At 43.4% G+C, this 24,458-nt stretch overlaps 2 protein-coding genes across 6 annotated transcripts in view; both read right to left on the bottom strand.

Annotated features, from left to right (window-relative positions):
- Positions 1-361: 361 nt before the first annotated feature.
- On the bottom strand, positions 362-18,786 carry rfwd3 (ring finger and WD repeat domain 3). The gene is made up of 13 exons (XM_031279837.2): positions 18,559-18,786; positions 16,101-16,387; positions 14,286-14,560; positions 13,512-13,567; positions 11,544-11,741; positions 10,381-10,472; positions 8,378-8,492; positions 7,934-8,186; positions 6,489-6,639; positions 5,777-5,953; positions 5,474-5,688; positions 2,749-2,963; positions 362-1,953 (listed from the first exon to the last, which is right to left on the bottom strand). The coding sequence occupies exons 2-13, from the start codon at positions 16,385-16,387 to the stop codon at positions 1,810-1,812; spliced, it is 2,178 nt and encodes a 725-aa protein (XP_031135697.1). The 5' UTR covers positions 18,559-18,786; the 3' UTR covers positions 362-1,809.
- Positions 18,787-22,485: 3,699 nt separating this feature from the next.
- Positions 22,486-24,458, bottom strand: part of LOC116036332 (mixed lineage kinase domain-like protein) — a 48,845-nt gene continuing 46,872 nt past the window's right edge. For all 5 annotated transcript variants that reach the window (XM_036003656.1, XM_036003654.1, XM_036003655.1 and 2 more), the window contains one exon: positions 22,486-22,692. In XM_036003656.1, the coding sequence (XP_035859549.1) occupies positions 22,646-22,692 (47 nt within the window). In that variant the 3' untranslated portion in view covers positions 22,486-22,645. The remainder of the gene's footprint in view (positions 22,693-24,458) is intronic.

The following is a 24,458-nucleotide window of genomic DNA, read 5'->3' as shown; positions in this document are numbered from 1 at the left end:
CTGCAGAAATGCAGAACTGAGTACACTTTAATATCTGTTTATTTATCGAAAGAAATATCGTTATCGCAATATTCAACAACCGTATCGCATATTTTCCTCATATCTTGCAGCCCTACTAGCTAGCTAGCGAGCAAGCCGAGCATCAAGCGAGGGGACGTAAATTGCGCGAGACGAGAGATGTAGTTTACCGAGCGGTTTCTCACATAACTAAGTGGTCATACCACAAATCTACGACAAACTGAGACTTTCTTCAGTTGAAACAATATCTTTTAAATTGAAGAACATCATATGTGTAATCCATGTCTCAATTCAAAACGGGATCAAAAAAGAATGTGTCTCTCACTACCGTTCCTATTTTTTCCGAATTAAGGTCCCATGAGGTCCCCCGGAAGGGGAGGGACATCGCCTCTCTCTACGGGATTCTTTTAAAGCCAAAAACCATCTCTTAAACTTGATTAATAAAGAATTGTACTGAATATGTTGCAGATGCTGCAGTGACAACTGCTCCCTGGTGGACAATAAAGGAGATTCTGTTTCTAAATGACAAACACTTCTGTCATTTCTCCTGAACGACTTATATACGCTGATGATGTGCGATTATATAACAATCGTCAGATAATATCAGTACTGCCAATAGATAAGTCAGGTTCTAATTAATCTGTGCTTGCTGCATTACCATAAAACAATAATGTAGAAGTTACAAAACTAAACGCAGACTTGATTAGAGATGAATTAAACAACTATTTTGATAATCGATCCATCATTTAAGTCAAATATTTGAAGCAAAAAAGAGAAATATTTGATGATCCGAGCTCCTGAATTGTGACAACTTCCTGCTTTTCTTTGTCTTTTGTGTTCAGAAACTGAATATCTTCTGTTTTTTTGTTGTTAAACTGAATATCTTGTTTTTTTGTTGTGTTAAACTGAATATCTTCTGTTTTTTGAATGTTGGTTGTACAAGCAAGCAATCTGAAGACGTCACGTTGGCTATTTTTCATGATGTTCTCACATTTTACAGACCAAACAATTCGTCAGATAATAGGAGAAGATAATCAGCAGGATAAATGATAATAAAAATAAGTTGGTTGTAACTCTGACCCGATGTTGACGTCGATGGATTGATTTTCATTCTCCTACTATACAGAAATGATGAATGGGAGTAAATGGCTGCGTGAGAATGTAGGAAAAATACATGATAAATCTAAAGAGCCTGAAAATGGTCATAAAAAATGAAGTGTGCATGATTTGCAGTTGAAGAGCCACACACACACACACACACACACACACACACACACACACACACACACACACACACACCTTAACTGCAGGACTGGTGGAAGAAGACGGTGACAACGTATCACCTCCGTCAGACTAATAACACAGGACAGAAAACCACCTTCTGGCGACTCAGTCGAGCCTTCAACGCTTCTACTTTAGCAGCCGAGAACAAGAAGATCCGAACACGAAAAGGACTCGATCGACACAATCTTTCGGCTTTAAGTGAGAAACGTTTCTCTCAATCTGTATCTGTCCAGGTATCACACACCGCCGGCTTCATCATTCTTTCTGTGCAGGCCAACGGTCACCAAACGTTCAGTAACGTAGATGTAATTTTTTTTTTAAAAGAAGAATAAACCATAAATGTTTCCTCGGGTCGATCCGTTTTTTTTGAGTGTGTAAACATATAAAAGTTGAGCAGCTTTTTGGATTTTTCCACAGTTGCACACAGACTGCGTCATGTTCTCGTGCTCTGGGACTGAGTTTGTGTGTTTTTTTTGTAATTTCCTAAGTCTGTAAAGTCCGTCCCGTTCACTCCCACCTGTAGAGCTTCAGCATCTTCTCGGTGAGCGAGGCCAGGAAGTGCTCGCCGTTCACCGAGAACGGGCTGATGTCCAATACCGGGAGGTCGGCCGGAAGCTTCTGGAGCAGAGAGCCGCTGCCGGCGTCCCACACCTGAGGAACGGGACATAAAATGGGTCAAAAGAAGACGAGAAAGAAGCAGAGGAAGAGGATGACGGGAGAGACAACTTTTGGCTCTTTCAAATTAAATAAAACACCTCAATAAAATATTTTTTTTATGTACTTGGTAGCTTTGGGCTCTTTAAGATTACATGACATGTATATACACTCACCTAAAGGATTATTAGGAACACCTGTTAAATTTCACATTAATGAAATTATCTAATCAACCAATCAATTGGAAGTTGCTTCAATGCATTTAGGGGTGTGGTCCTGGTCTAGACAATCTCCTGAACTCCAAACTGAATGTCAGAATGGGAAAGAAAGGTGATCTAAGCAACTTTGAGCGTGGCATGGTTGTTGGTGCCAGACGGGCTGGTCTGAGTATTTCACAATCTGCTCAGTTACTGGGATTCTCACCCACAACCATTTCTAGAGTTTACAAAGAATGGTCTGAAAAAGGAAAAAACTTCCAGTATGCTGCAGTCCTGGGGGTGAAAATGCCTTGTTGATGCTAGAGGTCAGAGGAGAATGGGCTGACTTATTCAAGCTGATAGAAGATCAACTTTGACTCAAATAACCACTCGTTACAACCGAGGTATGCAGCAAAGCATTTGTGAAGCCACAACACGCACAACCTTGAGGCGGATGGGCTACACCAGCAGAAGACCCCACCGAGCACCACTAGGATAGGCTCAAAACACGGTATTAGTATGGTGTTCCTAATAATCCTTTTGGTGAGTGTATATGTAAGCAGCAAATATCTCACAATTACAATTAAAGACTGACCATGGTGGAGTTGGAGGCCTCGTCCCCGGCGCAGACCAGCGTCCCGCCTCCGTCCGGTCTCTTGAAAACGGCGTTCTTGGTGAGCAGTTTGCAGGACGAGCCGGCGTTGAACGTCTGCACCGGAGCGCAGGAGCAGCTGGGCAGCTGACTGGAGTCCTGCTGAGGCGTCCTGTTCAGCGCCATCAGGACGCAGCGCAGGGACGGGTTGGAGCGGCCTGTGCGAGAGACGGGGGGACATTTCACATAAAACACATTTCTGTCCTGCTCTCACACCGTACCGATCCAGACTGAGTCCTCGTCTGAAATATCTTTTGACTCTGCTGTTGTAAATGCTCGATGTCTTGGTTGTTCTGTCCTGTTGCAGCGATTGAACGCAGCGAAAATAATCTGCATGCAAACACACGATTAAACGACGGACATTTCAGACATAGTTTAAGTGAAACTGCGTTAAGGCTGCACAATATATCGTTTTTTTTAATCGTCATCACAACATCAACTGGCGCAATATACGTACATACATACACGAAAGGCTGCAACACATCGTGAAAGACACTCAGATTTTTCCATGTTAGTTCAAAGAAAATTTGAAAAAATAAAAAAATCTTTTAGTGCTGCCTTTTATACAATCTATATAAGCATATAAAAGAGAAATTCCTATTTTATCTGCTTTTATATATTTAACTGTTTTAACTGCTCTTTAATGTTTAATTTCTTATACTGCACTGTAACTTTTATTCTCGTATTTTATCTGTTTTTCATGTTTTAATCTGTTTTCATGTAAAGCACTTTGAATTGCCCTGTTGCTGAAAAGTGCTCTACAATAAAGCTGCCTTGCCTTATATTCAATTCAATGTTCAATTTGTTCAATAAAAGAACGCTGGAAACGATTTCCTTTCATTTGTTTTAAATTCAACAAGCAATTTGCTGAACCAGCCAAACTAGCCAAACCTGAGCTCGCTTTAATACATATTTATTGGACGCCCGGTTGGCCCATTTGGAGGGGTTCGTTCCTCGACGCAGAGGCCCAGGGTTCGGTTCCGACCTGCGGCGGTTTCCTGAATGTCTTTCCCCTCTCTCTCCCCTTTCGTGTCTGGGCTGTCCCAGTGATGGAAGGCGGAAATGCCCCAAAAAAATAATCTTCAGTAATATCATTATTAGGGCTGCCACCTCTTAGTCGATTAGTCGACTAATCGGTCGTTTTGGTCTTTGTCGACTAAGATTTCTTTAGTTGATGACGCATTTTTTATGCTTATTCATGCTTAATTACTCATTTCCAAGAAACTTATGAGCACATTTCTGGTAAACACAAGATTTAAAGTGGTGCTTTTGCAGGATTAATTGTGGAGAAACTCAGTTTTACAGATGGTTCATTAACTACATTTATATTGTGCTTTTCTAGTCTTAACCACCTCTCAAAGAGCCCAGCTCTGTCGATTACATCAACTAATCCATTAATCGACAAAATCATATAAGTGTTAGTCGACTAAGAATTTCTTTAGTCGAGGACAGCCCTAATCATTATCGCAATATTCAACAACATTATCGCAGATCGCATATTTTCCTCATATCGTGCGGCCCTAAACGGCGTGACACGATTCAGTCTTCCACATAATAAACTGCAGAAACAAAGTGTTTAACCACAGAATAAACGTCAAAAATAAAGTGTTAAACACATACAGAGAATCTGTTGGTTTCAATTACTGAAACACAACCTTGAGAAGTGCCTGCAGTCTGCCGTACGTCCATAGTTGTCAAGTTGCATCTGCGTGTTCTTCACAGAGTGGCAGATGTGTTAGTATCACCTTTGAGTTTTCCTGTGTTTACACTCTTCCTCGCTCAGCAAGCTGCTCGTGAATCAGCACTTTGCTACGGTCGCCTCAGCGTGACGCTCGCTGGGATTATTTTCATTACAGAGTCGGTTGTTTTCATTGGAAAAAAGAAAAAAAATGGGGAAAAATAGACCCGACCTCCACGATGTTTACATTTCAGATGATCAGAAATCATTTGGGAACAGCTGAGATTTGTTTAGCAGTGGTTCTGTATTTAACGGACGTGATGTTTTTGTGTGGCTGTGCGGATCTTGTTCAGCTCCGGTTCTTTTTGATGAGAGCTTGCAGCAATTTTCTTATATGTAATCAGCATTTTTCCTGCTAAAGACGTCTCAGCTAAACACTCACTGTGATTATCACTTGTTTAAAAGGTCCCATGACATGGTGCTCTTTGGATGCTTTCATATCGACCTTAGTGGTCCCCTAATACTGTATCTGAAGTCTCTTTTATATAGACCTTAGTAGTCCCCTAATACTGTATCTGAAGTCTCTTTTATATAGGCCTTAGTGGTCTCCTAATACTGTATCTGAAGTCTCTTTATATAGACCTTAGTAGTCCCCTAATACTGTATCTGAAGTCTCTTTTATATAGGCCTTAGTGGTCCCCTAATACTGTATCTGAAGTCTCTTTATATAGACCTTAGTGGTCCCCTAATACTGTATCTGAAGTCTCTCTTATATAGACCTTAGTGGTCCCCTAATACTGTATCTGAAGTCTCTTTCCAGAAATTGAAGCCCTTATGACTTTGTAAAAAGGTGCTATATAATAAACTAACATTATTATTATTTTTATAAGTCCTTTGTGCACCGAGTCTGTTCTTTTCATAGGAAAATGTAAAAAGAAATAAACAACCTTCACTATGTTTACGCTCCAGATCAGAAATCATTGCACACACCTGGCCTGTAGGTGACCAGACAGTGTCGGCTCTCCATCTCCACCTGGATGTCGGTGCAGCCGGCGGTCTCCAGTGGCAGGACGTGCGGCCTGTACGTGGTCTCGTTGACCTGCTCCCAGAAGCAGCCGCCCTCCAGAGAGCCAGCGATCAGACCGCCACAAGGGAAGGAGCTGGACGCCGCCCGCGGGACGTAGCACAGAGACGCCACCGGACACCTGGGAACGTCAGGAGTTAGACACGGTAGAGCTTTCAGGTGTTTTTGGCTTCGCTCGTACAGTCTGGGCGGCAGCGGCCGGGGCGTACCTGGAGCGTAGCGGCTGCAGCTCCTGGACGTGCGTGCTGGTGTCTCTGGTGTCGTAGATGAGCACCGAGCCGTTGCTCAGACCTGCGTAGACGTAGTTACTGTTGTCTAAACACCAGCAGCAGCTCCACACGGGTTTCCCTGCGTTATAGGTCTGAACCACTGTGTTGGTCAGCAGACTGCAACACACACAGTCAGTCCGTTTAGTACATGATTACATCACTCCAGAGAGAGGAGAAATCACATCCAATACTATAGAAAAAACTCCTGTAATGTGTGTGTGTGTGTGTGTGTGTGTGTGTGTGTGTGTGTGTGTCTCAGTCTGTGTGTGTCTGTGGGTGGGAGTGTGTGTGTGTGTGTGTGTGTGTGTGTGTGTGTGTGTGTGTGTGTGTGTGTGTGTGTCTCAGTCTGTGTGTGTGTGTGTGTGTGTGTGTGTGTCTGTGTGTGTGCGTGTGCGTGCGTCTGTGTCTCAGTCTGTGTGTGTCTGTGGGTGGGAGTGTGTGTGTGTGTGTCTCAGTCTGTGTGTGTGTGTGTGTGTGTGTGTGTGTGTCTCTGTGTCTGTCTGTGTCTCTGGGTGTGTGAGAGTGTGTGTGTCTCAGTCTGTGTGTGTGTGTGTGTGTGTGTGTGTGTGTGTCTCTCTTTGTGTCTGTGTCTCTGGGTGTGTGTGTGTGTGTGTGTGTGTGTGTGTGTGTGTGTGTGTGTGTGTGTGTGTACCTGGTGAGTTTGATGGTGTTGTCCAGGGCGGCAGACAGCAGCAGACTGTCGTTCTGCCTGTTGAAGGACAGACCTCGGATCTGTTTACTGTGGATGGGAACGTACTGACTCGCCTTCATGTTGACCACGCTCACCTTTTTCACCCCGCAACCTGACGGAGGAGACAGGAAGGGGGGCCAGTGAGAGTGGGAGCCGCATTAAGTGAAGGACAGAAAGACCCGTGTCACTGTCAACTGTCACAAAGCAGAGAGAAGGAAGTCTTTTTTTAAGACTTTTTCGGTGGGGCTTTTTTCCCCTTTATTTCAGAGTGACAGTGGATAGACAGGAAAGGTGGGAGAGAGATGGGGGATGACATGACAGCAAAGGGCCGCAGGTCGGATTGGAACCCCAAAGACTGTATAGGAGCTGTCTGCTCATTGTCTTCACGTACACAGCGGCACCAGCAGAGCCACGCACGCACAGTCTGGTGGACCAGCTATTCTCATTTCAGTGACAGGCTGCTCCTCCAAGTTTTATCTTTATCGATCTCTCCCCAGCTGCAACCGACAACAACCGACCTTGATGCAAATAATCGCCGTATGGCGTATGACGTCATTTGCACCGTGGCGCTCTAAGGCCTCCTGCGCACTGGCTGCGTGTTGTGCGAGTGTGTCAGCTGAGTGAGCGTGTCCGTTTTTATTTCGGCTCCCATGTTAACAGGTTAGAGCTTGCACACCGCCTGCGTGAGACCCACTTCTCAGGGCGCGGAACGCACGAAAACACGTGCGTGCTAAAAATAGGACCAGACGCCTATTTTTCACGCGACACGCAAGCGCGTTGGAAGCGTTTCCAGACAAAATAGAATCCGAAAAGATGTGTATATGTCATGTTGACAAGAATACATTTAATAAATGACATGTTGATGTTTGAAAGTCTCGAGGTTTTGACATAAATGCAGATATAAATGTAATTTAAAAAAAATAATAATAAATAATGATCGATTTTCAAATATTGCACCTGTCAATACAGAACCAAATATTCTGTAGCCTATTTTGCCATCAATACTGCCGACGTTGTCTTTGCTGTAATCACATCAGTATATATTTATGTTTAACGTGAAGTATACTACTGCTGGAGTGCAGTAAATCAATGGGAAACATATATGTGTACAGACAAGGCTAGCAGCAGCAGCAGCGCCGCGTCAGACACGTTTCTGGTGCGCAAAGACATAGAAAACGCCACGCAACACAAACGCCACGCTCACGCCACACAGGCAGCGTGCAGAAGGCCTAACAACCCAGGTATAACCCTGAAGTCCTTTTGTAGCATGGCACTACAGCAAAGGTCTTGGGGTTCAAAATCTCTTTGTCTCTGAAGAACAAGTATACGCTCAATACATTTCATAGCTATCTAAACAATACTGCCATCTTTTAATGGGTCACGAGGAAGACGTAAGGGCGTCTCACCGGGCACCAGAGTGGAGTGCGGGGACGGCTGCGAGGCCAGCAGGCAGCTCAGAGGTTCGCAGTAGGATAAAACCCTGCAGCTTCCAGCCTGGGACACCAACACCGCCTTGGAGAAACTGTACTGGGCCATCCTGGAGCCGTCCGCCCTCTGGGACAGGCCGAGGAGGAGCGAGGTGGACGCAAAGGAGGAAGAGGAGGAGGATGAGGACGGGACTGAGCTTCTGCCAGCCTGAGCCATCAGAGCCCTCAGCTCCTTCACAGAGACACAGAGAGAAAGAGAGGGAAGTTGTTTTTGTTTTTTTACCAAGAAGACGTTTCCGTGAAAAGGAAAACGATGTGGATGACATCTAGTTGTTGAACTACGGAGTTCAGAATGTGCCAGTTTATCAGTAATTAATCCTGCATTTTACTTTCTTTCAATCATTTTATTTACGTCAACGATACCTGCAGCTCTTGTTGTGCTTGTCCGTATTTGTTGGTGACAACCTGCAGCTTCAGTTTGTACTGAGCTGATTCCAGTTCAGCCTTCCTCCTCAGAGACTGTTCCTGCTCCAGAGACCTAGACACACACACACACACAGACACACACAGACAGATAGAAAAACACACACAGACAGACGGAGCCACACAGACACACACACACACACAGACAGACAGAGACAGACACACACACGAACACAGACAGACAGAAACACACACAGACAGAAACACACCGACAGACACACACACACACACACACAGAAACACACCGACAGACCCACACACACACACACACACACACACACACACACACAGACAGACAGAGACAGACACACACGAACACAGACAGACAGAAACACACAGACAGACACACACACACACAGACAGACAGACACACACACACAGACAGAGACAAACACACACACTCTTTTATATCAAAGGTTCTCAAACGTAACACTCAAATGTCCACATCTGAATTTTTTTTAAGGTCAGATGTCTGATTGGCGATAACAAAAACAGTTAATCAACTTACTAATATTACTAATATCTTTTAAGCAACATACATTCACGTTGAGTTCTTGGTTTTCCTGTTCAACTTTTGTACCGATACCACTGCCTGGATTTATTCACTAACAATGTACTGATCAGTATAAAATGTATTTTAAAACAGAAAGCGTCACACGTTATAATGTTTGTATTTAGAACACGGGCAGGGTCCGGATCGACTGGTCGTCTGGTCCGGACGCGGACCTCGGTCCGCACTTTGAGAAGCCCTGTTTTACACCAAACCACCAATTACACTTTTAACGGGGCAAACACTGTGGTGAATCCGATCGTTGGGAGAATTAAAAATATCACTTTCAATAAATCTTGCCAAGAAATTGAAGGCAGCGTGTTTATGAAACAAATCTGTTCCTAACCTGCCCACATCCTGTACTTTCTATTTGCAATAACAGATCAGTCAAGGCCATTAAATGCTGCAACAATCTGCTTAAATCGCCGCCAAACTGAGTCGGTTGCAATTAGCATAACTTCAAATGTTTGCAGAAGTGGGATTTATTGGTCCGTGAAGCACAAAACCTTTGCCAACCGCCTTTTAACCCCTACAGGGGATGGGTAGGTATGTTTTGGGTGGTTTACTCTTTCAACAGTGTAGACTTTAAATCTTAGTTTAGACTTTGGTTTCATCAAGCTGAAATTAAACTGTGACACCTCATTAGCCTACAGCTAATAAAAAGGATCCAGCACTCCAGTTCTCAAGTCTCTACACTGGCTTCCAGTGCCTCAAAGAATTGATTTCAAAATACTTTTGCTGGTTTATAAATCACTAAACGGTTTAGGGCCGAAAACACATTTCTGATCTGCTACTACAGTATGACCCACCCAGACCTCTCAGGTGGTCTGGGTCAGGTCTGCTTGTTGTCCCTAGAGTCAGAACTAAACAGGGGGAAGCAGCGTTTAGTTTCTCTGCTCCACATATCTGGAACAAACTCCCAGAAAACTGCAGGTCTGCTGCAACTCTCAGTTCTTTTAAATCAAGGCTGAAGACCTATCTTTTTGATGTTGCCTTTCTTTAAATAATTGTTCATTTCTTATACTGCACTGTCGATGTTATTCTCGTATTTTATCGTTTTTTAATTTTTTTTAATCATTTTTAACTGCTCTTTCATGTTTTATGTAAAGCACTTTGAATTGCCCTGTTGCTGAAATGTGCTATACAAATAACACTGCCTTGCCTTGCCTACAGATCGGGGGTGTTGGCAGCATCAGTGGATACGACCCATGCCTTTGGTGTGGGAGACGAGGGTTTGATTCCCACTGCGATACATCAACCAATGTGTCCCTGAGCAAGATACGTAACCCCTAGTTGCTCCAGAGGCGTGCGACCTCTGACATATATAGCAACTGGAAGTGGCTTTGGAAAAAAGCGTCAGCTAAGTGACATGTAACGTAATGTAATCACTCACTTCTTTAAGCTCTCCTGCTCGGAGTTGTCGAGCGCTCTCAGCTTGGGAGCGTACAGCAGAACGATGTCGGAACGCTTCGCTTTCTTGTTGCACTAAAGAAAAACAACACAAACACATCGTCAAGGTCCCGATGTGTGATGCAGGATGAGACACCAAATATACATACAAAATATCATGGGACATTTCTAAAAAAGTAATTGGAGAATGCACATCGAAGGCCGTATTTTAACGATCCAAGCGCACGGGGTGAAGCGCCTGGCGCAGGTGCGTTTAGGGCGTGTCCAAATCCACTTCTGCTAGTTTAACGGCGGAAAAAAGGGTCCGTGCGCCGGGCGCATGGTTCTAAAGGGTTGTACTTAGTGTCTTCATTAATCAGAGGTGTGTGTTTTGGGTGTAACATGCAATCAACCAATCAGAGAGTCATCTCCCATTCCCTTTAAAAGCCAGGCGCGTTTGTAAGCGTGCGCAGTGCTATTATGATGGAGGATTTGCACCGTAATTTAAAATTTATTTTTTTTATTTGTAATCTTCTGCATGTGTGTGTGCTGCTGCGCATCCCTGTGTGTGTAACAAGCATAGTGTGCGCGCGCTGTGCATAATACCTAGGCACATTTTACTAATTTGCTGTTAAAATAACAATGAAATGCTGCGTTATTGAATCTAGACCAGGTTTTTGTTGGTCAATAGCGTGATCACTTCCCGCTGCCTCAAGATAGCAATACGCCCAGAATGCACCTGAACACACCTCCCTGTAAGACCAGCACGCCCATGGGCGCACAGATGGGCGCAGGTGCATTTGCTATTTAAACGACGTGGACGCTGGACGGGAAATTGACAACTGCGTCCGTCTTGAACTAGCAAAGACACTTGCGTCGGGCTTTGCGCTGCGCCAGGTGCAAGATAGGGCCCCACATGTCCGTCAGTCTGACATTTATTTCATTTGTAGAGAAGACCGTGGACTTTCTGCATTTTCTGCTTTCGCTCTGTTTTTGCTGGAAACGGACATGATTTCATAAAACATATCGATTCCAGGGAAAAGAATCGATTTAAAAAATCATCACAAAAAAAAAAAAAGTCACAATACATACGGTTTTCAATGTTTTCCCCCACCCAGATAAAAAGACCGTTACAACTCCCTGTTCAAACACCGTGACGAGACTGACCTGTGGACACTTGGCGGCCGGGCCCTGAGCTTTCAGCCAGCGTTGGATGCAGGTGAAGCCAAAGAGGTGTCCGCAGCGCAGAGCCGACAGCCGGTGCTCGCCCGCCGTCGTCCACGCCTCGAAGCAGATGGAGCAGATGTCGCCTTCGCCCTCTTCAGCCTGCGGCGGCTTGGCAGAAGCCGAGGCCGCAGGGACCGGCTAGTGGGGGGGGGGGACACGATAACAGTTTTTAGATAAAAACAGGTGTTGACAAAGCTTTCCTTCAGGGAGATAATTAGAAGTTAGGAAAAAAAAAAGAGGAATAAATTGCAATATATGGCAAAACATGTTTAAAATCGTAATAATCCGAAAGTCAAATATAATTAGAATAGTAAAAAAATCAATACTATTCGACTGCTGAAATTACTATTGAAATGTGTTTTTTTTTTTTTTTTTATAAATAGGTTGGCTAACGTTAGCTAATCTCCCTCTTCTCATGTCATGTCATGTCTGATGAACAATAAGTTACGGGAGTGAGAAACACACGGCATTGTGAGCTAACGTTACGTACCGAGTAACGTTAGCACTGGGGGGAGTGACAGGCTGCGGCTGGAAATCGGAAGAAGGACGGGAAATTGTTTTAACATGACTTTAAAATCGACATCTGAGCCAAAATGCTTATGTTAACATTAGTTAGCTCGTTCTGGTTTCCTAACTGCGTCGCGAGTTATAGGAGCTTAGCTGGGAGCTTCTTGGAGACAGCTAAAGTTAACGTTAGCTGCCCTACAGCTGTCAGAGTTAGCATCGACTTCTTATATTACCTTCTGTATTCTCAGTAACGTGACAATCTGCAAGAAACAGGTTGCTTTTAAATGACTAAAACAGTAGTGACAGCACCGTTTGGCTTAGTTATCAATGCCGTTCGCATCGTGGCTAACACTTGTTACTTAGTTTATGACAAATCGTTTCGGCTGTGCTTTCTAACATGATGTCCATGTGCTAGCCGAGCACCGTTAGCCTTTACAACAGAGCCGCTTCACCAGCTACACTTGTTAGATCATGTTTCATTACAGAGTTCTCTGTTGATTTGTGTTTGTCGCCGTGTGCTCGTGGTGGAAAATGAATGTAAACAGAGAGCGGTGTGCCAGAAATGCAACACGCCATGACGTAGGTCCCCTTCAAGGCCAGACTGACGTTGGAAATCCCTCTAGTGGACAGAACGTGTAACAACAACCACATGCTTATAGTGGCATTGACGATGCATAAGCCTCGAATATTATTCGAATATAAAAAAAAATATAAGGAAGACTGACAGCTCTAAACACCATATTGTGGCATTAAGAATCGTGATATTGTATAATGGGGCCTCTGGTGCGTCCCATTAGGGCTGCACAATATATTGTTTTTTTTTAATCGTTATCGCCATATCAACGGGCGCAATAAATACATCACGAAAAGGCTGCCACATATCGCGACAGACACTCAAAAAAAATTCTGAAAAATGTGGATCAGTGTTTCCCCAAAAAGCCCAAGATGACGTCCTCAAATGTCTTGTTTTGTCCCCAACTCAAAGATATTCAGTTTACTGTCACAGAGGAGAGAAGAAACTAGAACAATATTCATATTTAACACGCTGACATCAGAGAAGGTTTACTTTTTTTCCACAAAAAATGACCCAATTACTGGTTATCAAAAAAGAAATGCAGTGGTCTCACTGAAATTATTTTTTTGACACTGTGTGGTCGGGCGATGGCAGCCTGTATTTGTACCAAAGTCACACAGCAAACTCTTTAAACTAACAGAAGATGATGGAGAACAAGCTAAGTGACGGGAGTGGATATAAAATATATGGATTAACACGGTTAGCCCTCTGTGTAATGATTATTATTTAAAACTAGCTCTGGCAAAATATGTCGTCTGTGAAATGCAGAACACAAGTAGGACACCTGGTCCCAGGAAGAAGAGGGATGGAAAAGGTTTGAAGGCTACCTGGACGTTCTGATTGGACGTTTCTGTCCTCTCACCGTCTGCAGCTGAACCGGAGTCTGCACAAAGACGGAAAGAAAAAGAAAAGAAAATTAACCTGACAACACAACACAGACTGCGCGTTGGCCTGTGGAAACCAGTCAACGACACAAACAGGGCTGCGGATAGCTAACCAGTATTTTCACTGTTGATTAATCTGTCGATTATTTTCTCGATTAATGAATTAGTGACAGCTTCTTTCCCTCTGCCGTCACTCTACTGAACGGATAAGTGGGCTCATCCCCACTTTGGCCACTCCCCCACTTCTCTACACATTACATACTTATCAGTCCAATGTGCATCTTGCACACTACTTTACTTTTTGCACTAAACATCCCACTCCATGTGGACTTGTCTTGATATTATGTCTTATTTGTATATTATGTTATGTGCCTATATGTATATTTCTGTCTCTTTTGTATAGTATGTTACTAATACATGTCTATTTGTTGAATGTATAGAGAGTAAACACCTACCAAAGTTAAATTCCTTGTGTATGTAAGTATACTTGGCCAATAAATCAGATTCTGGGTTATCTATAACATTTTAGAAAATGGTGAAAAATGTGGATCAGTGTTTCTAAAAGGCCAAGATGACTTCCTCAAATGTCTGCAATCAGAGAATGACCCATTCTAATTACTAGTTATCAAAATAGTTGCCAATTTATGACATAGTTGACAACTAATGGATTAATCGTTGCAGCTCTAGACATAAAGTAGTTGTGCTGGTCAGACTCACTGGTTGGACCAGCTTCCTGTGGCTGTGCGTGTTGGACGGAGGCGTTGAGACGAGGACTACCAGGTGGCGCCGGGACGACGGGCTCCGGAGCAGCAGCCGTGGCTTCTCTGTTGCCGCCCTCCTCTTCCCCCTCCTCGTCGTCAGACTCGCTGACCTCGGTGGTGCTGCCGGACTCTGGCTGAGCCACGCTGGCGGCCGGCGCTCGGAGCAGGAAGTCGGGAAAGCCTCTGGAGGGCGCCGCAGTCTGGCTGGGGTAGTGCACCCGGAGGCCCTGCCTGCAGCAGCACACGGGTTTAACATCTCAGCAAGACGCTCGACTTTCTGACAAAATACAGCTGCTGAGAGGAGACTGGAGGACCTGATCCCTGTACAGAAACGTACTGCCGAACAGAGCTACATTTAAAGAACTATTTAGATGCAGCCACTAAGACACAAGCTAAGTTTCCATCCACTTGTCAATCGAATTATCTGAAGTTCGGTAAAAAAAACTCATGCGAATAAAGCTGGTGAAAGTGCGTTTCCATCCAACGGCTTTAAAGCGAACAAAAACCTGTTTTGCGATCAAATTGCTATATCGAATTGATGTGAGACATTTTAAGGTGTTTCCATTCATTTTCGCACTGAATCGCACAACATTCAAGCAAACATTGGCGAACAAAGTTTTGCTAGACAAAATGGATTGCGCCATCTACCAACAAATGATCAATATTGCACAAGTTGTAATAGTGCTTATTAAATGTGCCAGCTGATAGCGACATATCACGCTATAATAAGAAAACGACGACGCTATCAACACATTGCTGTGATGATGCAGATGCACGTAAACGACAACGGAGGCGGCCTGTGGTGTGGGAACGACAGCGCTATATTTTGCTCGTAAATTAAATTCGTCTCCTCGTTCGTCCACTTCCATCTGTCTTCGTTGACACCCGCCATGTGTGCAAACAGAGCGGAAATACTGGGCGGAAATGAACTAAAACTTCTTCGTTTTGTGGCGGGTTGCAACCATAAAATTACCTAAAACTTAATCGCAATTCATTATTTATTCGGCAAATAACGTTTCCATCAGCGTTTATCACATAAGCCGTATATCAATACCGAATGTATTTCCTTTGAGTCGATATTCATGAAATTCAATCGAATTTTACTGTTTCTACAAGGCATTTTTCATTCGATATCACTTAATTCGGATAAAAACGTGTGGATGGAAACATAGCCACAGACAACTCCGTTGGTCTTGAGGAGCTGCAGTACTTAGTTGTGCTTAAACTGCAGACTCTGGGGTAGCTCAGCTGGTTGAGCGTGCACCCATATGCAAAGGCTCAGTCCTTACTGCAGCGGCTGCGATTCAATTCCGACCTGCGGCTCTTTGCTGCATGTCATTCCCCCCCCTCTCTCTCCCCTTTCATCTCTTAAGCTGTCCTGCCAAATGAAGGCCTAAAAAAGCTCTTATACAAATAATTTAAAAAAACTGCAGACTCTAGCTACTGTACATTCACTTGATATATCGTCAGAGCTAAACTTTAACTCTCCTCTGCTCCAATCGCTCTCTCTCGTCCGGTCACACTGCATCTCCCGTCTCTTTCTTTCTCTCTGTCCCACCGACATCCCAACTGGCCGTGGTAGATGAGCGGGCGCAAATATTCAAACCTTTTATTAAACAACTGTCACAAATTCACATCGCTGCCGGTATGAACAGTCTTGATGCGAAATATTCACAGTCAATTATTTTGCATTTTATGTGGTTTAATCGTCACGCCCCAGTGTGTAAAAAGGCCTTAAACCAAGGCTTCTCTGTGCATTAGTTCTGGATACCTGAGTCTCCTCCGGATTGGTGCGCCATGAGCGGCTGAAAGCGTAGCTGCAGAGCCGCTCACCGCTCTCTGACTGAACGCCCAGGTGGCAGGAAGCCTGGGCGGCGCGCGAGCTGCCGTCTGCCCTCTCTCATTGTCGTCATCGTCGTCCTCGTCCACCTCGGTGCTGCTGCCGGAGTCTGAGATGACGTGTGGCGCGTTGGCGTCCGCGGCTGCGGCAGCAACCTCTGGCTGTCTGCCACCTCCTCCCTGCAGCTCCCCAGGGGAGTCCACCTCCATGGCCTCCATCTGCACAGCAGGTTACATGGTTAATGATCCCCTCCAACTCCTTTAACGTATAAAGCCAGCCATTGTCTTGCACCGTCCTACATTAGTGACCTCTCAACCCCACATGTTCCTGTTCTTAGCCTGAGGTCCTTGGGAGCAGCTCTGCTGGCTGCAGCTTCATTAAATCTTGTTGCCATGGGTAACCACGAAGGGCCCCGAGGCTTAAGGCTGATTTATGCTTCTGCGTCGAATCGACGGCGTACCCCCACAAACCCCTCTCCGAGCCCTCCGCCGTAGCTCGACGTGCACCTCCAAAAAATTTTTACTTTGAGTTGAGGCGACGCAGACCGCAAGGACTGTGATTGGTCAACTGGTCCTGTGTGTTGATAGTCGGTGTTTCAAGCAGCCTACTGTGGGGAGTAGCAACATGCTAGTTCACTGACATCAGCTTTGCAAATAAACTCAGACATATTTTGGTTCCAATGACGGGGTTATCCGTTTGTAAAGTGTGTATATGTCAGTAACGTTTTGAAATTAGCACTTCGCCAGCAAGCAGTACTTTGTGGGCAGTTGTACTAAAGCTAGCTTGCTAACATAACAAACTGGCTGGCAGACACCTCGCAAATAACCTCAGACTTATTTTCTGGTTACACTAACTAGGTCACTGTGTCTATTTCTCGATACTTTTTACAAAATATAAGCAAGAAAAGGCCAAACAAATAAGATGAACATTTTAGCATGACATGGTGAGCGACACAGACACAGGCGACACCTCCTAGTGTCATGGCGGTGAAATGCACCGCGATGCAAAGCGACCTCCACGCAGAACTCCGAAAGGGTCACAACGGCGTAGCTACGGCGTGGAGTTGACGCAGAAGCATAAAACAGCCTTTAGAAGAGCTTACCCGAGGATCGCAGGTTAGCAAGCCGTAACATTTGAAAACATTCTGCAGACAAAATAGCTTTTTGAGTTTTGATGTATTTTTTATAGTAATTTACAGGGTTTTACACTCAGGGTATTACATTAAATGTAATGTGTGTTTGCATTTTGTGAAACACAGTTGTTAAGAAAGTTAGTACATTTGCCACACATAGCCTTCCGGCAAACACAGCCCTGCTCCACTAGTTGATGGTGTAAAACAAAAGTGCAGATAAAGTGCTGCTTTTGGGACTGATGAAGTCTAACTCGCTGTCAAATAATTTAGCTGATACTTTAAGGTCGCTTGACTCGGTAGTATAATCCTGAAGACACAACTCCTTTTTTTTTAAAATACTATTGAAGTTACCCTCACGAAGCTGGAACAAATGTAACCTGGTTAATATCTGCACACTGGACAGTAAGGAGGCTATTACATCGAGATAATAAACAAGTCTTTTACAGACGAATACCATGTCCGCTGTAAGGAAAAGTCCTTACAGCGTGCTCTCACAGTGGAGCCAAACTATGCTCAAACTAACGGTAACGTTAGCTGCACAAAGTCAGAAGTTACACAACCAGCATGTTGTGCTAACGAGCTAGCTTATGTTGATTTGCAGTGCAGTAGTTAGCAGTGACTACACGCCCCGCGAAGTATGGGTATCTCTTGTCAACTGTCCAGTAAAATAGCTACCTTTGAAATGTATTAATCGGTCTGTCATTCATCTGTGACGGCAAACACCTTCCGTTGCGTTCTCCGGGGCCAGGCGGTAACGTTACTTTCTGCGGCTAAACACCGAAGTAGAGAACGAGATCGCAGCGGCCTCCCAGCAAAAACAAACCAGCAGTAACATTAACATTAGCTTCTTGTATTCAGTTAATACGATAGTGAACGTTGTTTTTGATGCAACGTCTTAGTTTATATGCAACGTTATAAAATAGCAGAGAATAAATAATAATAATTCGACTATCCGCTGGTTCTGATCCCTGTGTAACCACGGACGCTTGAGCTAAACTTAGGTCACGTTAATGTTAGCTAGCATTTGTAAGGTTGTGAGGCTGCCAACATGCGTTTAAGATCTTAAATTACGCTTTTATTAAAGTCTAAATATGAATAGCTAATGGTGGTATTAACTATGATGTTGTTACTGTAAATGCGTTTAAGATAACGAGTCAGCTTGTTAGCTAGCTAGCTAGCTAGTTAGCTAATCGACTCGGGTTGTAACGTTAGCAACATTAGCGCGGTGAGAAGTACCGTTAACCGTTAGACAACTACCTGTATGGAGGTGAAGGTTTAACAGCTGCCGATCCCGCTCCGGAGGAACACACAAAGGAACAACATGACTCCGCGGCAAATACACAAATCAAACGGGTCTGGTTGAGGTGAGGTTTACGGGTTACTTCCAGCAGTCAGGACCGCGGTCAGGGATCGAATCTCCCGGCGCCAGTTCGCGCTGCCCGCCCCATCCTGTTGCGACGTCACCGCCGAAGATCGTATGTTGACAAGATGGAGCATACACAAAGAAAAGAGGAATCACACGCGATTTCGATTTTTACCGGGTATGGAAGCCCATATCAGCCAATCTGAAAAAAACAAAACATCCTGTAAGTTATTATAATGAAAAACGTTCTCAAAATAATGACTTAGTATCTCAAAATAATGAGAAACTTTATCAAAATAATGGGATAGTATCTCAAAATTAAGGGACTGTTCGTTATTTAATTAAGGGGTCACCGAAGGAGTTTTGTGGCCTCTAACCTAAAAAGACGACCCTCCCCTCGTCAGTAATAATTTTCCTATAACCATCTAAAACGATTTGAAAAAAAGCAATGACCCTCCCCTCGCGTGCAAGTTTCCACTTAGCAAAGAAGTACAGATACCATTTGATTTTTACAGCCATGACGTACAGGAGTTAACCTCTGCATTCTCATCTTACACATCACACTCCTCTGTTATGATGTGGTGGCCATTTCAGTAGATTTACTCACTGACATTGTTGTGGAAACACAATAAGCATGGAAACTAGATGCACACTTCCTGCATTACTGCATTACTTCAAATACTAAGTTACTCCTCTAGTAAACTAGTATTCATATGAAATAAAACAATAAAACATTGAGACTATTCAGCAAAGGACGCTGGGATATAACCAATTCTACACTGGTTGCTATGGACTTGTCACTATCGTCATTGTATATTTTAGCACATAGGTAAAGCTGCCGAAGCTGAACATTATATTCCAAAACACATATGTTTATTTTTAAAGTTTTTAAGTCACATTGTAACAATTTAACAATTCGTCCTTATGAAATCCAATCGCGGCACGGCTGTTTTGGAACGCAATAGACGCTTAAATTCAACTAAAATGTAACAGTGAACAATCAGTGTTGGACCTACAGTCTGTTGAGATGCCTCTCCAAACGCAGAAACCAAGCGCAATCACACCATAAAACGTTAAGACACGTTGAGAAAAAAAAATCCGTATTTTGCCGTAATCCAATGACAGGAAAAAAAAAGTAATCCACAGTAATCAGTAGATCCACAAAAAGGTAAATGATACGGTGTATCCAGCAAGGCCGATACGAGCGTCATATACAAGGCCTCTCCACTTCGCCGTTTAAACAAAGTGGAATAAACGTATAAAAGTCCAAATCTACACAAAACCCGCAATCAATTAGTAAGCTGACATCACATGTATATACATGACATTTAGGAAACCTTTATTGCAAGGTTGGCACGGCAAGATGTCCAGACTAGTGCAACAGTAACTTTCGTTTTTTGCGTCCTACTGCTCCCATCGTCAGCCAGGTAATATTTTTTACCAAAGCAGTATATGACATCAGATGTATTACCTATCACCATTTAGTTGTTTTGTGTTATTTAAGATATTTATTTAATATCTGGTCATGCCAGATGTAATTATTCCACTCATTTTTTAAACAATGCAATTACCCGTTTGAGCCACCAGGGGGCAGTGCTCCTCCTGCCCCCCCCAGCAAACTCCACGTATGGGGTCAGACCATCTGCTAGGGGGCCGAGACTGAGAGCTACATGGATAAATATGCACCAAACAAGCCACTTTGAAATTTTGCTCTTTTCATGAATAAAAAAGTTGGGTGACCCCCCTGCCCAGACTAAAAAATGTTGGATGACCCTCCCCTCAGCAGAAAATAAAAAGACATGACCCTCCCCTATTTTCCTCCAGTGGTCCATTCCATAAATACCGAACGGTCACTAATGAGAAACTTTCTTAAAAGTATGATGTAGTATCTCAAAATAATGACTTAGTATCTCAAGGTAATGAGATACTTGCGAAAAATAACAAGTTAGTATGTAAAAATAATGAGAAATTAAAATGAATGACTTTCAAAGGCTTCTTGAACAAAAGTTATCAATTCAAAAAAAGAACTTTGGTAACCAAAGTTTTTGGTTACCAACATTTATTGCACTTTAACACAAATGAGAAACAATAGTCGGTGTGCCGATTGCTGCTATTGCACACTGAATTAACCCTCAAATCAAGCAGTGACTTTTTCTTATTTGCTTTCTGATTATGTGCATCATCTGCAGATGACGTTATGTGATGATAAGCTTGATAAGCATGATAAAAAAAAAAATAAAAAAAATAAAAAAAACGGAAGCCATGGAAATAAAATTAAAATGAAAAACAGAAAGCCCCTGCTTTCAAGGGAGCATAAAAACATAAAAAAACAGGGCAAGTAAAGGAAGTTTTGGCAGTTTGTTTATTGATTTTAGTAGGCATATTTTAACATTTAAACATGTGTGTGTGTGTGTGTGTGTGTGTGTGTGTGTGTGTGTGTGTGTGTGTGTAAAAATAGGCTAACGATTGTGTCATAACCACGCAACTTACTGTCGCATAGTAGAGGAATTACTGTATAGTACAGGAGAAGCTCGCAGGCAGTTTGGACTTACATTAGCTGTTTTAGTTTAATAACTAATGTTAACTATCATTTTAGTGATCAATAATTAGCCTGTGTCTATGTTATCTCCTTACATATACCTACGCTCTCCGTCTCTGCTAGATTGGGAATGATTGAGATTTCTCTTGGCACAGCTACCAGAAGACTTCCAACTTTCAGACAGGTTGCTCACGTCACATTTACGTCGTCTCTCTCAGTTGGAGGCTGCGCAGTAAACAAAAAGTAGTAGTAGTAAGTAACAAAAAGAACGTTAATCTCGCGATAAAAGGTGTAAATAAATTTAATGTGTAATAAATTGACGGCGTTAAAATGGGTTTGCGTTAACGCCGTTAGTAACGCGTTTAACTGACAGCACTAATAGATGTTAACAGACTGTTCTCAGACTAGCTAGTGTTTGCTAACGCTAGCAGCTAAAGTGAGATTTACGGCTAGCTTAATGCAAACCAATGTTGCTGATAGCTACATTTAGATTTTGGTGAAACCCTATGGTACCAATCCCATGCATGACATATCTCAATTTTATTAATGTAAAATAACTGGTAAATGTAAGGTATCATGTACAATAATTTTTTTATTTTTTTATTTAACCTTTATTTAACCAGGAGAAATCCCATTGAGATTCAGAATCTCTTTTTCAAGGGAGTCCTGGCCAAGACAGCAGTACAAAAGTTCCATATTTAAAATATACAGCAAAACTGTAACAGAAAAAAAATGATAATAAGCTGGAAAACATAACTTATGCAATAACTCTGGTTTACCATGGAATCATTAATAGATTTTGTTTTCGCCAAAATTGTTGCTGCTTTCCCCTCTGACACTGGGTAGTTGCACCACTGCAGAGCGTGTCAACAGCCTGCTGCGTGTTGCGTCTGCAGGTTTTTTTTGTTTGTTCGGCCATTTAGTTTTATTCACAGGTTTTTAATATCCAACATCCAATGCTGTCCAAACTGCTCTGAAATCCAAAACCCCAAGTTCATTGGGTACCCAGGAAACCAAGTGTGAAGTATATTGGATGAGCAGTTCATGAGATATTTTAAAGACACACAAACACAAACACAAACACACACACATATACGGAGGCTTCCCGATTTATTAGATAGATGATCTAAGAGTCACAGTAAACTGGAAAAAAGTATGGCTTTTAGTGTACATTTTAGTGTGGGTTATACAGAAGTTTTCATCAAGTTACAGCCTGACTATGACTTAACAATAGTGCATTAACTTATGCATATGCTGATAATTGTGAGACAGATATTTTTTTGAGCACAGTGTCAGGTAGTGCACCTGAATCTCATTGTATGCATCATGCAATTACAATAAAGGAATCTTATCTTATGTTATCTTATTTCTTCTCCTGAGGATGTCCCTGACCAGAAATCCTGAGTACTGCTGACGGAGAGGCCGAGGGATGAAGCCTTTTATCACTCCTCTATCTTTCCCAACACAGTTTGCAGTTTATCCACCAGCTCTGTAGAAGAGAAAGAAAACCACGGTATTAGTTTTATTATTATTATATATTTTTGTTTTAGTTGCAAAGTCAATTTTTTTTCACAATTTCCTACAGTATTAAAATAATGTTAAGTAAGTAAATAAGTAAGAATCCACCGTTTTTTTCAACCTGACTGATGGGAACACCAATCTTTGACATCGGTCCAGTATTAAGAGAGATCGCTGCAGTCGGCAGCGGAGAAACAAGCTACAATGTAAGTTAACAGGACAATTGTCCAGCTTGTATTTACCTTCACTAAAGTGCTGTTTTGTCACTGACAGACTCAGGTTAATATTCTAAGTGTCTGACAACATTATGGAAAGGATTTCTAAGGCGGTCGACCTTTCTGTTTAAGAGTAAGATCCTTTTTTTAAACAAAAACATCCGCGAAATGTCATTTTATCTAAGATGGCGCCGCAGATGGTGGACTCGGTGTGTCTGTGCGCGTTGTTTTGTTTTGTGTTTTAACTTTGTTTTTTGCGATGGTACCCGGATCTCTTTCTCCAGAGAAGAGCTCTTGAACATCAGGGGAACAACGCCAGAGGATTTATTTCCTACTTTTCTTCGCCCTACACTGGAAATTTTGGACATTCAAGTCAAAGGTGCGCTCACCTTTGCTCACGCAGCAAAATGTCGGAGGAGAGGGAAACGGGCTGGTGGGCTGGTGCGTCTCCGCCAGCGAGGATTACGCACACCGTTACCGGGCATATTTCTCTCTAACGTGCGTTCACTGCCCAACAAACTTGAAGAATTACAACTGCTGTTGGGGAAAAACAGGGACTTTTCTTCATCTACTGTTTTGTGCTTCACGGAGACGTGGCTCTGTGGATTAATACCGGACTCTGCGCTGCAGCTGGCAGGCTTCCAGCTTTTCAGAGCGGACAGAGACACGGACCTCTCCGGCAAAACTGAAGGTGGAGGAATCTGTTTCTACATCAACAGTGGTTGGTGCAACGACGTGACAGTGATCCAGCAGCATTGTTCTCCTGACCTGGAGTATTTCATCATAAACTGTAAGCCTTTTTATTCACCCCGTGAGTTCCATTCATTCATTCTGGTCGGTGTTTACATCTCACCGCAGGCCAACGTGCAGGACGCACAGCGCATGCTCGCCGACGAGATACTATGTGTGGAGCAGACCAACCCGGACTACTTAGTAATTGTCCTTGGAGACTTTAACAAAGGAAACCTCACTCACGTACTACCTAAATACAGACAGCATATTAAATGCCCGACCAGAGAGGAGAACATTCTGGATCACTGTTACACCACAGTCAGGGATGCTTATCACGCCGTCCCCCGTGCTGCACTGGGGCACTCTGACCACGTCATGGTTCACCTGATCCCCGCCTACAGGCAGAAACTAAAGCTCTGCAAACCTGTAGTGAGGACATCAAGGAAGTGGACCAGTGAGGCTGTGGAGGATCTCCAGACGTGCTTGGACTCTACTGACTGGGATGTGTTCAGGACTGCTACCAACAGTCTGGATGAGTACACAGAGGCTGTGACGTCATACATCAGCTTCTGTGAGGACTGCGGTGTTCCATCAAGCACTAGGGTGAGTTTCAACAATGACAAACCCTGGTTCTCAGCCAAACTCAGAAGGCTAAGGTTGGATAAGGCAGAGGCGTTCAGGAGTGGGGACAAAGACAGACTTAAAGAAGCAAAGTACAAGTTTAGCAAGGCGGTGAAAGAGGCTAAACAACGGTACTCTGAGAAACTCCAAAACCAGTTCTCAGCGAACG

Source organism: Sander lucioperca, chromosome 7 (assembly GCF_008315115.2).
Source record: "Sander lucioperca isolate FBNREF2018 chromosome 7, SLUC_FBN_1.2, whole genome shotgun sequence".
Classification (NCBI taxonomy): Eukaryota; Metazoa; Chordata; class Actinopteri; order Perciformes; family Percidae; genus Sander; species Sander lucioperca.
This window is presented reverse-complemented; position numbering and strand designations above follow the sequence as displayed.

Coding starts and splice junctions, on each gene's coding strand:
- rfwd3 (XM_031279837.2), bottom strand. CDS start 16,387: ATGGAGGCCATGGAGGTGGACTCCCCTGGGGAGCTGCAGGGAGGAGGT. Junction 11,742..13,511: donor CGTCCAATCAGAACGTCCAG/GTAGCCTTCAAA, acceptor CCCCCCCACTAG/CCGGTCCCTGCGGCCTCGGC. Junction 8,493..10,380: donor GAGCAGGAGAGCTTAAAGAA/GTGAGTGATTAC, acceptor GTGTGTGTCTAG/GTCTCTGGAGCAGGAACAGT.